The 14,553-nt window shown below is 50.6% G+C and overlaps 1 protein-coding gene across 1 annotated transcript; it reads right to left on the minus strand.

The window, feature by feature from the left end:
- Window positions 1-6,164: 6,164 nt before the first annotated feature.
- LOC136011518 (cytochrome P450 4B1-like) lies at window positions 6,165-14,341 on the minus strand. Its single transcript, XM_065673409.1, has 12 exons — window positions 14,040-14,341; window positions 13,064-13,205; window positions 12,317-12,361; window positions 11,640-11,767; window positions 11,102-11,226; window positions 10,856-11,007; window positions 10,514-10,620; window positions 9,520-9,710; window positions 8,784-8,917; window positions 8,577-8,641; window positions 7,769-7,851; window positions 6,165-7,071 (listed from the first exon to the last, which is right to left on the minus strand). Exons 1-12 carry the CDS (start codon window positions 14,223-14,225, stop codon window positions 6,903-6,905), a joined length of 1,527 nt encoding a protein of 508 aa, XP_065529481.1. The 5' UTR covers window positions 14,226-14,341; the 3' UTR covers window positions 6,165-6,902.
- Window positions 14,342-14,553: the final 212 nt, after the last annotated feature.

The following is a 14,553-nucleotide window of genomic DNA, read 5'->3' on the forward strand; positions in this document are numbered from 1 at the left end:
CAGGTGAAAGCCAGTACTCCCTGAATCCCACCAGCCATAGGACACAGGCCCACAGCCATTCCTGGGGACCATTCCCATGGTTTCGAATGGCAATCACTGCAGCTGCCAGGATGTGGCTGGGGGCTGCTCTGGACAGTGCTGGCTCTCCCATGGGCTGCTGGACATGGTGGAGCCCAATCCTGCCAGGCTGTTTATTAACCAGGTTCCATGTTTTGCTGTGTGGGGACAGTGCTGGGGACACCATGGGAGCAATGAGTGTTCCCATGCCACAGTGTTTGCAGGTTGAAATGAGAGACCTGTAATGCCTTGGCCTTCCCTGAGACATCAGTTGCCCAAGTGGTGTGCAGGGTCCTCCCCTTGAACAACAAGGAAAGGGATAAGGGGCTTTGCAATCAAGGGCAGTGCAGAGGCTGCAGGTGGAGCAGGATTGGGAGGGATGGGATGGGTTGGAGGTTTATAAGAGGGGCATTTTTGGCAGCCTCTGGGTTTGGGGGGGGAACTGGGTGGTTTTGGGGCTGTGCAAACACAAAGGGGGAGGAGGTGGCAGGAGCTACCTCTTGCTTTCACTTTCTCTTGAGTATTGAGGCATAGAGAGGTGTTAGACCTGCTCTCAAACAGCGGCTGTGGTGGGTTTGGATCTGGACGAGCTGTGGCCTCTGTGCAGGGGGAGCTTTGGAGACCCATTTACAGGCAGCAATGCCAGAAGCAGGCAGGGAGGGTGTTAGGGCTGAAAGTACCTCTTTGCCTCTCACTAGTGCAGCTCCTGCTCTGTTGTTTTCAATCCTGAAGGAGCTTTCCTGCTGCAAGGGCTATTCTCCGCATTGCCAGTGACCTTAAAAGCCCAAGCCTGTGCTGGAGAAGGTGCTGCCCAGCATGGTGCAGGGAGCATGCTTCTGCCCTACACTTTCTACATGGTGCAGTAAAACACCCTGTTCTCCGACAGCGCTGAAACCGGATGGGTATTCCCTGAAGACGCAACAGTTCTGGTGGGGAGCTCAGGCCACTTCCCACTGCTGGGATCCCTCTGCGACGGAATAGGGAGCTGGATCCTGGTGCTACCACTCACCAAGAGCCACTTCTCACTTCCCACAGGGAAAGCTGTTGATGTCCCTAGTAGGCGGTGACACAAACATTCAGGCATGGGAATAATCCAGGAGCCTTCCAGTAACAGACCCACCCTGGCAGGCATCTCCCCAAAGAACCTCATGTAGGCAAGCGTTTCGAAAGCACCCTCAAGCTCAGCATTGAGAAATCACAGCTCCAGTTGAGAAATTGCATGGGGGGTAGAAGAAAACAGGCAGAAGGGTTGGAGGGGTCAAGGCACGATGGCTGCTGTTCCCAGCATCACATGAGGGCTTCTACCCTTCTACCACCTTCCCCTGGGGAGGCTGAGCCAGCCACAGGCAGGGTCCTGGACCTCCCCACTTGTGCCCCTGATGGATGCTGCTCCCTGATTTTCCTCTCGCAGGTGCCAACATGATGAGGGTTTGGAAAAAACAAGCTCCTTAGAGTTCAGCTTCGCTCAGCAGGGTTTAAGGAGGATTAGTCATTGTGTGCTGCTGCTGCTGCATCAGCACTCGGGCTGGGGGTGTGGCGAGAGGAGGGGAACCCATTAATTTTTACCTCTCGGTTGCAAAAGGAGTTAGAAACGGCATCCTTATAATGAGTAACAATGGGAGTTTATTCCCTGCCATGTGCACACCCTGAACGTGTAATGAATGTCTGAGCTGTTCCCCTGGATGTGGGTTTGAAGTGGAGGTGTGCTCAGTGGGTCTCAGGGTCTCTTTTCCCAGTGGATCCCTTTCATGGTCATAGGTCCAAGCAAGGAGAAGGATGTGGCTTCACTGTGCCAGTGCCCCTTCAGAGTTCCCTTTCCAGGGGACATCTTTTGCAAGAGCCAGTGTGTTCTTCTATGGTGGGATCTCCCCTCCACGCAGTCCTGCCTCAGTTTCCCTCATCTGTCAAGCAGGACCCGAGGTTGTCTGTGCGAAGCAGGCTGCCTTCCCGCGAGCCATGCAGCAGGCTCGTAGATGCTTCTTGGTGTGATCCTAAAAAGAACAAAAGGGAGCGAGCATAAATGAAATTTATTGTTGGAAAATCTTAATTAGATTTGAAGCCCAAAGGGAGAAAAGTGAGGTATTATCTGACACAGCTAATGAGTGTTAAGGGTCCATTGTTATATTTCTTGTTTACCTTTCTGTGCTGGCTGATACGGCCTGGATCCTCGCCTGTTCTGCCATAATTAGGATATCTCATCTCTTGCTGATAGGGTTGGGGATGCTCTTTAAAGCACAATGCTGTCTCATCCCTCCCTGGCAGGGTGAGCGTGATCAGGAAGGCAACTTCTGGCATCCCAGCACTTACGCCTGCCACATTGACCCTGCGAGCTGGGGGATGCCCTCCAGAGCATCCTGGTAGCTTCCAGATGATGGGCATCTCCAATAGCCTTGGTGACCTCTCCATAGGCTCCAGAGCCAAATTGTCTGGGGGCCAAATCCTCCTCAGTGCCTCTCTCCACACAGCATAGGAGGTGACTGTGCCCTCCACAAGTCACCCCAGTGCCCACCAATGAAGGGGAAGGACACCCATGGGTACCCCATCCTACACCCTACCCTGTAATGTCAGTATCTCTGGAGCTTGGGCTTCTGCGATACATTCAGGGTTGGGATCTTCTGTGAACAGGACAGTCTCCTCTTGGGCAGAGGACATTCAGAATGGTCTTTTTGCACTGCTGCCTCATTATGAGACGTATCACAGCTTTCCTTTGTGGCCTAGGAGGGTGAAACTTGTCTCTCAGATCCCCTGATAACAGGACATCTTGTTGAAAGCCACCTGTACTCTTAACGCTCCCCTGATCTCTCCTGAGGCACTTTAGGGATGGATGTTTAAGATGTTTCAGCTGTGAACACAGCCCTGGAGCAGCTTGAGCAGGTGGATACCTACCATATAAGTTATTCCAAGGTGGCTTAGTTAGAGACTTGCTCTATGGAGGTAAATGGCTGTTGGAAGGACCTCCAGCTCTGGCCCTGAGCAGTGTACCTGGTGTTGGGCACCTTGACACCCAAGAGATGTGATTTGGTCCTCCAGAAACAAAAAGGGAGCCTGTCCCACTGCTGTAATCCATTGGGCTGGGGAAAGAGCCTGGTCACCCAGGTGGGAATGTGGCATGTAGGGGTGTCTGTGTGTGGGCAAGGGGACTGCAAAGTTTTTGGTCTTGATTCAAGGCACTGAAAGCCAGAAGTAAAATACCATCCATTGTTGGTTTATACACCCGTAGTAGCCAAACAAACATCCCTGGAGCCTGTCCTTATCGCTTTATTACACCTGCTAGAGTGAATAGATTAAAGAGGATGGGGAGGGGGGAGAAAGCAGAAGAATCCAGCAGAAAAACTGGGGTTTGGGATTGTTAATTATTCTCTGGGGTCTCTAATCTTTAACTGGCAAACAGCATCACTAACTGTCTTAAAGCCCCTCCTGGAACATCCTGATAATAAGCCATCTGCATGAAGGCACCCCGTTATCTGCCCTCCTCCAGCCGCCTGTGACATGGCTGGAGTGGGAGATAATGAATGTGTGGTGTGTAATAACGACACGTCATTCATGATTATCGGCCTGATACCCAACCTTTTAGCTCCATTGTTTGTGCTTCAAAAAAAGGAGAAAAAGAGAAAATAAAAAAGGAGGAGGGAAAGAAGAAAAAAGGGGAATTTTTGGTGCTATGGGCTGTCCCGGGGTCCCCGAAGTGTCTCCCTGCCAAAGGGGCTGGCCCTCGCAGCATCTCCCAAAGGGCTTGGTGGTACCCGGGAAGGACTCGCCTGTGGATTGGCGGCTGTTGTAACCATGGTGATGGAGGGAGAGCGCTGAGACAGCGCAGAAATGTCACTGCCTGGCAGAGAGACGTTTGGAGCAAATGATGGGGTGATTAGATCTGTGTCACCGGGTGCTGCCCGGCTCCTTGTGCTGCTTTTGCTGCTCTCAAAGCCGTTTAGTGGCGGCTTGGCAGAGGAGGTTATCTTGTACACGCTGCTGTCCAGAAACTGCCAGCGTCTGAAGGCAGGGGCGATGTTTGGGTTGCCTGGTTTGACCTGGATAAGCTGAAAAGCAGAAGAATTTTCTCCTGGCTGCTGCTGCTGCATTATGGCTTCATGATGCGTCGGTGCTGCGAGATCTTCCCCCATAGCTTTGGTCCTTCAAACTGCGCATCTGGGTTAAGTGTGATTCTTAAGGGGGGGGGGGGGGGGGGACAGGACGGGACGGGACGGGACTGGACTTTGAAGTGTTTGGCTCAGGTTGACTCAATTATTGTCAGAACTGGTCAATAACGATCCATTTTTTTTTCCCATAAAAAATGGTGGTAGTTTCTTCCCTCTTTCCCAAGCAGATTTCCCAGAGCAGTTTCCCTGGGGAAGGTCTCTGCTGGAAGTAGTTGGGGTTTGGCCATTCGTAACAGTCCGAACACTTGGAAACCAAACAAGCAGCCTTAGTCGTGGCAGCGAATAGGGTGATGGCCTCAAAGCACAGGATTGGGAGGCCAAGCAGGACACTGTACACATACAGGTATAGGCAGCAGCTGTGGGTTCTCCTCAGCTCTAACTTTTCCTGCTCTGGCCTTATCGCATCATGCCCGAGCCAGAAGATGCTGTAGGGGCATCTTCGAGTGCCACCTTGCTTCCTTTGAAACCCACCACCAAGGAGACAGGCTGGGATGAGCAGAGCTGCAAGGTGGCTTGCTTGTTCCTAGATAGGTGGCTGAAAGGCCTGACAAATAGGGCCAATAATTAAAAGCTGCTATCAAAATGCTGCCTTCCAGTTGCTGTGCTGGAACCAGGGAGGCAGAGAACCTTTGGGACCAGCCTGAGTCCACCATCAGTGCAAGGATGATGGCATTGGCACCTACACAACCTGAATCCAGTCACTTCCTAAGGGTGAAAAAGGGAGAAGAGGAACTTGGACTCCAGCTACCTTGAAAAATACATGCAGCCTGCACCTTGCTGGTTATTCACAGCATCTCTGTCCCATTAGGTACCTGTTAGCCAAAATGGAGGTCGGGATCCAGCCCTAGAAGGGTTTTGGTTCTCAAACTGAGGATGCAGTAGGCATTGGAAATGGAAGGGAGGGGGTTGCAGGGGTTTATTCAGATGGGGACATGCTCAGGTTTGGCTGTCGTGGTCTGGCCATCAGCAGAAGTGAGCTGCCTGGAGAAATGGACATGGTTTGGCTATGTCAGTGCTTGCAGTGATGCTGATGATGCTGTTGCCGTGGGCAGAAGCTGGACAGACAGCCTTGTCCCTGTGGCATGGCATGTGTGTGTTCCTCCGTGCCTCAGTTTCCCCCAATGCCTGCTGAGTGCCCCACACTTGCAGTGACAAGCTTCCCCTGTGCTATGGGCAATATCACCTTCGAGCTGGGGCTGTGATGGAGCAGCCTCCTCTGCTGTGCGACGCAGCTGAGGATGGGAATGGGTACCGGGACGTCCCCGGGGATGGGACCCATCAGCTGCCCTGCTGAGCCTGGCCATGCTCCCTGCCAAGCCCATGGCGGTTTGCAGGGACGAGGGAGGACTCCGTGGTTTTCTGGGTCTCCCACTGCCACCTAGTGATCCATTTCCCACCCTGGGCCTGCAGCTCACCCAGGTGGATCCCCTTAGCCTCAGAGCCCACCCATAGACAATGCTGGGGCGAGGGCCTATGGGGGTCCCTGCATCCCTAAAGCAAGCCTGGCCTCAGGGCCAGCACCCACCTGCACCCCTTGGGCAGCTCACTCATGTACTGAGCAGTCAGCTCTCGCCTCTGCTGCAGAAAAGGGTTTGAGACTCATGCTCCCTATTGGGACCTTTAGGGTTTTCTTGCAAGCTGAGCTTGTTCTTGCCACCAGCACTTGGAGGATGGTGGCTTTGTTTTGCTTTGTTTGACCCCGGATCATTTCAGTCGTTTCCTTACCACAGAAATTCCCGAAGGCAGAGGTAAGGGCTTGGTGACCCATGGCATGGGAGGGGTGGAAACAGGCTCCTTGGGCTCAGGAGGGGCAAACCCACTGAAACAGCCTTTGTGGCTTGAGAAAACACTCGCAGGGCTGCACCCTCAGGCACAGCCTTGCCTCTGGGCTGCTGAGACTCATCCTGTACCCTGCTGGTCCCCCAAATGCAAAGCCAAAGAAAGCCATGCTTTGGGAGCATATCTGCAAGGCTGTATTCACGTTTGAGAGAGGAGAACAAGGCTGATCATGCTTTGTTTCCAGCGTGGAGAGTTGTTTCTCCAAGTTAGCTGGTGACACGTCCCTTTGTGGGCTCCTGAGCACCCTCAGCTCAAGGAGGTTCAGCGCCAGGGCAGAAAAACCCATTGGCTTTTGTCTCCATAACGACAGGCACAGTGCCAGCCCCAGAGCAGATAAGGGGGATAATGTGGAGGGTGATGCATGGGGATGCAGAGTGCTTGTAGGGAGGAGTTATCCTGCCCTGGCACTCCCAGGCTGGGGGTAGGGGAGGGATATTGTGCTCTGACAGTGTTCAGGCTTTAGACAGCCATACAGACCTTGCCGGTTTCATTGTGATGCCCAAGCAGGGAACTGGTAACAGTGCATATAGACATGAGGGTGACAGAGGTCCCATCAGGCAGTGTGGGAGGAGATGAGGAGGACATGGAGGTTGCCCATGGAGATGAAGCTTGAGCCGTAGCTGTGCTGTGAAACCCATTTGGCAGTGCTATTGCTGGTGCAAGGAGGGGACCTGGACCTGCTGGGTTCGGTGTGTGTGTGAAAGGGCTCAGTGTGCCCCCCTGAACAGCAGCAGGAGGTTAATGCGGGAGAGGTCTGAGGTGGCCAGGGTGAGTCTGGTTGGTGTCCCCCTCCTGATGAAGGGTGGTCCTTGGGATAGGTCTTGACCCACACTGTGGTACCTCAGGGGATCAGCGGATCTTCTTCAGATGCACATGGACCCCACTTCTGGACTTGAGGATGAGCTGCGATGCCAGTGTGGGAGGGTTGGATGGGTCAGGGCAGAGCTCAAAGCGGAGCAGGGTCAGGGCCAGCGCCACCTTCATCTCATTCATGGCAAACTGCTGCCCGATGCAGTTCCTGGGGAGAGGAGAACAAATGCTCTGCTTGCTGCCTTCATCCCCAACTGCCCCTGAGCTGGGGTCAACCTATGTGCGAGCTGGGGGACCTCCAGCTGCTGCATAGATGATGGCACAGCTTATCTAGGGATCCCCTGATGCCATAACATAATGCACCTAGCACTGTGCTGGGGTGGTGTTATTTCAATGATCATTGAAAAAATCAATGAGATTGAGAAAGCTGGGGCCTATTTCACTCAAAAGGGCTGCATGCATCCAGCTGAAAACCCGGACACCTCGGGAAGATTGCTTTTGGCTCTGTGAGCATCTTCTGCAAGTTACTGAGGCTTCAGTATCCTGCATGTTGATATAGCATGGAAACCACAGACTTGGAGCCAGCTTGGCTTTGATGCTCGGTGGCTGTTCACTTCTAAGCAAGGGAGCCTGTGTTCCCAGTGCAGGTGATAGAAATATAAACACCTCTGAAAATCGGCATGAAAAGTGTGTGAAATTCTATGGTGACCACAGAGCTTGGGGTGTAGGAAACACTCTGGAGCTGATGGAGCATGGTGATCTGGTTGCAGGAAGCCTGCTTGAGTTGGCCAAGCCAGCTTGGCTCAAGGGCACAGAGGGAGGATTAGCTTGAGGAGCTCCACTCTGAGCGAGGTCTACCATGTAAGGCAACCTACAAAGAAGGAAAGAGAGGAAGGATCTCCCACCTGGATCCAGCAGAGAAAGGCAGGAAAGCATGGGAATGCCTCTGTGCTGAGTTCTCTGGAGAAAACCTCAGGGGATCATAGACCTGTGGGAGCAACAAAGGCTGTGAGGTCAGGGTTTGGTTGGTATGAGCAGCACCAGGCTCTCCCTCAGTCCCCACGGTAGGCTTGAATGTGGTTTCTGCTGTCCCTGGGGAGGCTGCAGCTCACAGGCATCTCCCTACAAAGCCACTGGGTGGATGAGAGCGGAGCGCTGCTGCCTGTGCCAGTTTTCCCCTTGGAGATATCCTGATCACCCTCTACAGTGCCCAAGATGCCTGAAGGTGTTTTCTCATCCATGGCAGCAATCATCAAGTCAGACTCTCTCTGGTCCGGAGATAGCTGAACTTGGCTCTCCAGCCAGTCACTGGACAGAGGCAGCTGTACACCTCCCTTTGAGTTTCCCAGCTCTTTCTTTCCCTGAATACTAAGATACCGGCTTCGAATCACACACTGCCCGGAGGGCTTGGGGCTTCTCCTACGCCAAAGTCTAAGGGACCTAAGTCCATCCAGGGCAGTGGAAAGCAGTCTGAGTATCTCTGTGTCACCACACATGAAGATAGACTATTCAACCCCCTTTTCCAGCGCTTTGTCTTGTTCAAAGCCTTTGGGGTGTTTGGTAACTTCATTGCACTTTGCATTTAAGTATGGAATGTTGGAATGAGAGGGGGAAAAAACACCCAGACGTGGCAGGGAGGCACAGGCTGCCTTGTTCAAGGGGAAAGGATGTTTGGGCTGAGATATTCTTGTTATTATAACAAAGGTGAAATACCTCGGGGTCCTCCCACACATCCCGGTTCCTGTGAATTGCGAATATGTTCAGTGCAACCTGGCAGCCTGGAAAAATGAGAAAAGGCTTGTGACACCTCAGTGAAAACACAAGAGAGGTGTATGTGGGATGCTCTCCCTCCTTGGGCTCTAGTGATGATGCCCCACTTGCTGCTGGCAGCAGCATGAAGGATGAATGAGCTCAACAGACCTGCTGGCAAGCTGCGTCCATCAGGAAATGTGACAGGTTTATGCAAGCATCGGGACACGGAAGGAACCGGTGGGAACAAGCGCAAGCTCTCTTTGACACACATCGTGGTGTAAGTCATCTTCCCGAGGTCCTCCCTGAAAACAAACCTGGGTCAGGCTGTGTTTGAGTGACAGCAATGGGGACAGCAGCAGCCACAGCCTGTGCTGCACACTGGGTGCGTTGGACTGCCGTGTCTTCCTTCTCTTGTTGGGGTTTCTCCTTCTCCTAGTCCTCCCTTTGCTGCTAGCCTTGCTACGTGAAAAGCAAAGTGCCCCAGTGTAGATGCAGTATAAGGCACATGAAGTTTCATTCTTAGAATCATAGAATAGTTTGGATTGGAAGGAACATTTAAAGGTCATTTAGTCAAATGTGTCAAATGCACCACTCAGCTCCGTGTTGTCTGCAAACTTGCTGAAGGTGCACTCAAATACACACTATGTCATTGATGAATATGTTAAACAGTACTGGTCCAGATACAGACCCCTGAGGGACACCGCTCACCACTGATCTCCACCTGGACACTGAGCCATTGACCCTTTGGATGCCACCATCCAATTGATTCCTCATCCACCAGTCCACCCATCAAATCTATATCTTTCCTATATAGAGAGAAGGATGTTGTGGGGCAACTGTGACAAAGTCCTTAAAAGATAAGTGAAAAGAATTCAAAGTAAAGGAATACGAAGTCCTAGCTCACCACTCAACAGTATCTCGGTCTCCCAAGATTCCCCGGATCTCCTCCCTGCACCGTTGCTGATACTCTGGATATAATGACATGCAGTACAAGAGCCAGGAGATCCCACTGGCTGTGGTATCATGACCCTCAAACATGAACGTGTCCACCTCAGCCCGCAGGTCTTCGTCAGATAGCCCAACTCCATTTGCATCCTAACAAAGAGGAGAGTATATCATCCTTAAGCACACATCAATTGGACTTGCTTCTTTGGATTTAAAAATAACCCTGGATGATGATGAAGGGCCCAGTTTGGTGTCTTTTGTATCTCCCTGTACATCAGGAAGTAAGCTAGTAGAAAATATATCCAATATACGTGAAAACAGTCAAACCTGCTGATTGCTGACTCTGCAGTCGACAGAGCTACAGAGCTGGGCTTTGGGGTGATACCAGTTCCCAGCCCTTCAGAAGGAAGGGCTCTACTGAGGTCTATTAAAGGCTCTATTTGATCCCCTACCAAGGGTCCCTGTTAAGTTTTTCAGTAGGTATGTTTGGATGACTTTTGTTTCGGACTGAGAAGAAAAGAAAGCAGTGGCTCCAGCAAGACAGCAAGCGCACAGAGAGCATGTCTCCTTCCTGAACACCAAATGGCAGCTTCTGTCCAGAGTATCTGAAGATGTCTGCAAAGGTAAAACTACAGAATGTAACAAATGAAATCACTTGAGAGGAGTACAGCCAAGATGGACCCCTTGTAATGTTTCCAAAGGTCTCATTCTTCTGTGCTTTCTGACAGCTCCCTTATGTGGAGCTATCAGTGTGCTCAATTAAAACGAACAAGAAAAGTGAAAGTCTGCCCAAGCTGTTTATGTTCTTCATCTTACACATTTGTGTTTCCTTCCCAAGTGGGGAAGCTGTTCCCAGTAACACCAGCCAGGACTGGCCACCTCCCAGCTGGTGCATCCTCAGTGCTACACAGGTATGGTGTTTGCCATTTGATATGATCATTTCAAACATTCACCTTGGTACAAAGAAGAATGTCCAGAAAATCCAGGTGTTTCTTCTTCTGGATCTTCTCATAGTCCTTCTCACTGGAGAACAACATCTTTCTTTCTTTTATTACCTTATCTGCACAGGGGAATAATCAGTTAGGTGTGCCCTGCCCCTCCAGAGACCTCATGTACCTGTCTGCTTGGTCAGCAGTTTGGACCTTGTTTAATATATTACCCTCTGGTCAGTGCATGCTGCAACCCCCCTCTGAGCAGCTCCAGATGGAAATGGGGGCAAGGTTCAGCTAGGAAACAGGGCTGGGGAGAAGGGGGGAGAGATACCTAAATAGGGCTGGAGGAAAGGGAAGAGATACCTGTGTGGGCATGGGCCCGCTTGCAGGCATCCTGAAACTCCCGGCCTTTGCGAGTCAAGTTATAGAAGACATCCTTGTAAGAAAAATTCTGGATTCTATTGCTCAGGAGATAGCTCAGGTCATAAACAGCTCTGATATAATAGTCTGAGTTGCTGCAGGGAGATCAAGGTTAAAGCTGGCGTTAGCAGGCAGAGTGAGGAAACAGGAGCACTTGTTTTCACAGCATTTGGAAGTTGAAGCACTGACCTCTCAGTCTGGCAGTTGGCATTATAACTGAAGGCACACTTCAAGATGTTGTCTAGTGTCATCAAGCTGACGTCTTGAAAGAGCTCCACTGACTTCCTGTCTGTGTTCTTCTTTTCCCATTTATCCTAGTGGTGGAGGCAGCGGTAAGGAAGGACAGGCAACCATCTAGAATCAGGTCCTATTTTCCATTTCCTCTTCCTAGATCCACATTGCTAATTACTTTCTTATCTGCCAGCTGAGGCCCTAGTTCAATGTACATTCTGTGAAATCTAATCAAACTCTTCTGTGCATTTCTTGTTCAAAGGTTACCATTACTGGGCTAGGAAAGGATGTTCTACCAGTGGTTGCTTTTATTGGAAGGCAGATGAAAAAAGGAAGAATAAGTGGAAGGGCCAGAGGGAGATGAGGAGAGCAATTTCAGAACTTCCAAACTAGGAGCTGTCTAAGCCCAATCTGTCTCCCTTGGTCATTCCCAGACCTGACTATTTTCACTGGTGCACAGCTGAGAGGTAAAAGTGGCAGGAGTGATGATTCTTACCAGCATCACTTTGACCGAGTCTGATATCAGGGTCACATAAGTTTTCAGCACATCATAATGGAAAGCTGGGGTGAGCAGCTTCCGATGCTGGAACCATTTGGCTCCCTCCAAAATCAAGAGTCCCTCCCCTGGGGAAACAAAAGCAAAGGTGCAATCAGCTCCTCCAGACATTGATCACCGTGCTGGCAGCCTTACTACTGCTTTTGGGCAAGCACAGACTAATGTGCAGGATCTGGGAGAAGGAAGAGTTGGTGATGGAGCCTTTCTTCAGACTCTGAGGCCATTCACAGCAGCGCTCTTTGGATGGAGAAGAAGCATGCCCACTGCAACCAGCCGTGCACACCCAATCTACCCTGAAACCAGGCCCATGATGGCAGAGGCACAGGACTTGTTCTCCCAGGTGGGTTTTCTGTCCTTGGTGTGTATCCCCCCAGTTATCTATGGTAGCATTTAGTCCCTGAGCAAACTGAAGTTTGGGGGGCGATCTAAGGCAAAGCTGCCTGATGTGCTCCACAACTAGATGGGCACCACCAGTAGTAATGCTTGTGTTCAAACAAACCCTCTCATTTGCAAGCTCTGGTTTTAGAATGGAAGAAAGCAAAATAAAGGAAAAGAAGAGAGAAGCTGCTGAATTGTGCAATGTGGTTGAAAGGGATAATGGATAAAGGATGACTTACCAATCCAGGGAGTTACGAATTTGTAGGGTACACTGGGCTTGTGTTCTGTAAAACAAAACAGATACCAGAACATTATGAATGGCTGATGAATTCAGCATAACAAAAAAGAAAAATCAGGATAAATTTACACTGGAGTTTGTCCTCTAAATCACAATGTAGAATTAGTCTAATTTAATTGTGTAAAATACCACTAGAGGCAGAGTTTAAAAGATCTCTTCTACAAATACACCCTCAATGGACTTGAGAAAACCAGAGAAAGGTATAAGGAAAAATGTGTGTGGAAAAGAAATGGCCATGGCAAATCTCAAAGTTGAGAACAATGGATGGGAGTTACTGGTGATGCCCATGTACGTACCACTCACAGGCATCATGCTCCATAGAAAGGAGGAGAGGAGAAGACTTAAGATGTCTTCTGAGAGCCATTTGCATATCAGCTCACCTGTTTTATTGGGTTTACTGGGAAGCACATCTATTGTGGTCATAGATGCCACAGAAGACAGTAAGACCAGTGATGATGGAGACAGTGAACTGGGAGGAATAGGCACCTGGTCACTGTTTTGCACAAGAATACAAACTGCTCCATGAAACCTGGGGCAGGTTGGGAGCTTGGGAGGGGGAGAAAAAGGGGCACTGCGATATCCATGAAGGAAGTCAGCAGAGGGGATGACTCCAGGCAACTTTTCCATTATTTTCTCAGTAATGAGGTGTCAAGGACATGGCTTCCCAAAACCAGATGTAGAGACTTACCCGTTTGGCTAACTATGACTTTGGCGTAGTCAGGATGGTGGACTATTAGAGCAGGCAGGACTGGTCCAAACCATCTTGGGAAGGCATAGGGATATTCATCTCCCCATAACAAAAACTGGTTTAATACATTTTCAGTAGTTATCTGCAATGACAATTAAGCAGGGACTGAATTCAGGTAGTGAAGGAGGGATGTGCCAGGGAGAGCAGAGGCTAAACTTGCCCTCTCATGGGAAGCACATACAAGACATCCTCTCCTGGAAATGGAGACAGAATAGGTGGACTTGAACAGGGGAGCTTTCTATACTGCAGCTAGAGGAGACACTGGGCATTGCAAAGGGACTGTGCATAGGTGGCAAAGCTGACTGAGGTACCATGTCCCTGCAGCACCAGGCAGCTCCATGGAGAGTCCCTAGCTGGGGCCTGGCTGCAGCTGGGCTGTGTTAGGATGGCCTGGGCTTGGTGTTGCTCTCAGGAGCTATGCTGACATAGGCAATGCCAGGAGGACCAGTGCTGTTACATCCCTGTTCCCTAGGTTCAGCAGTGCAAGGTGGGCATGTAATGGGAATGCAAAAGTATCTCCACTATAGAAGGGTGAAAATGGCTGCAATAAAATGCCTCTTCTTCAGTGGCTGTAGAGGGAAAGACTCTTACTGGTTGAAGGTTTAATGCAGAAAAGAGACATTTTATGGTTGCTTACATTTAAAAAACATCATGAAAGTCCCAGAAACTGCCTAACTCCATGTTTAAGCACATGATTGAAAACAGCATGGCTCTGTTATTTACCAAATGGTGCCTATCTCATACCCAGGCACCCTTCTCTGCCTGCCCTGCAGAAGCCTTGGTGGTCCCTGTGCTGAGGGAAGGGAGATGAGCAGGGTACATACACACCCCACTCAGTGCTTCCTCTTATCCTCACTGATACCTTGCCCAGATTCTGGGACAAACCCACCCTGCCGGGGCCCAGCTCCCTCCTTACCAGGTGATTGTGGCCATAGAGCCAGTGTTTCGGGGGACCAGGGAATGCTTCCAGAGCTTTGATGAGTTTCTTCCTCTTCTGGTAGAATTGGGCCACCTTCAGCAGCACAAAGACTACACCAAGCACCACAGACAGCTGCAGAACGACAGCAGAAGGTCTGGCTATGTTGTCCAGCAGAGATGCCATGCTGGACCTGTGTCTGGGATGCCTGACACTGCCTTCTCTGTTCCTCCTGCTCCTGCACCTGATGGGGAGCTCAGTGCAGGTAAAAACCTCTCGCTCCTGCTCTGCTGGAGCTGAGCCTGATGAAGTGGTGCTGTCAGCAATTTATAGTGGCAGGAACACCATGGTAAACACTGTGTCAGCTTGGCCGATTGCCTGCTGCTCCCAACTCACCCTTTAACCTGCTTCCAGCAGCCTGTCGACGGAGGCAGTTTGTTAACAACCAAACTGCGTATATTCCCAACTTTCTTTGAAGTCCCATACACCACAGGAGTGAGTGAAAGCACTCACA

The sequence above is a fragment of the Lathamus discolor genome, chromosome 3 (assembly GCF_037157495.1).
Source record: "Lathamus discolor isolate bLatDis1 chromosome 3, bLatDis1.hap1, whole genome shotgun sequence".
Classification (NCBI taxonomy): Eukaryota; Metazoa; Chordata; class Aves; order Psittaciformes; family Psittacidae; genus Lathamus; species Lathamus discolor.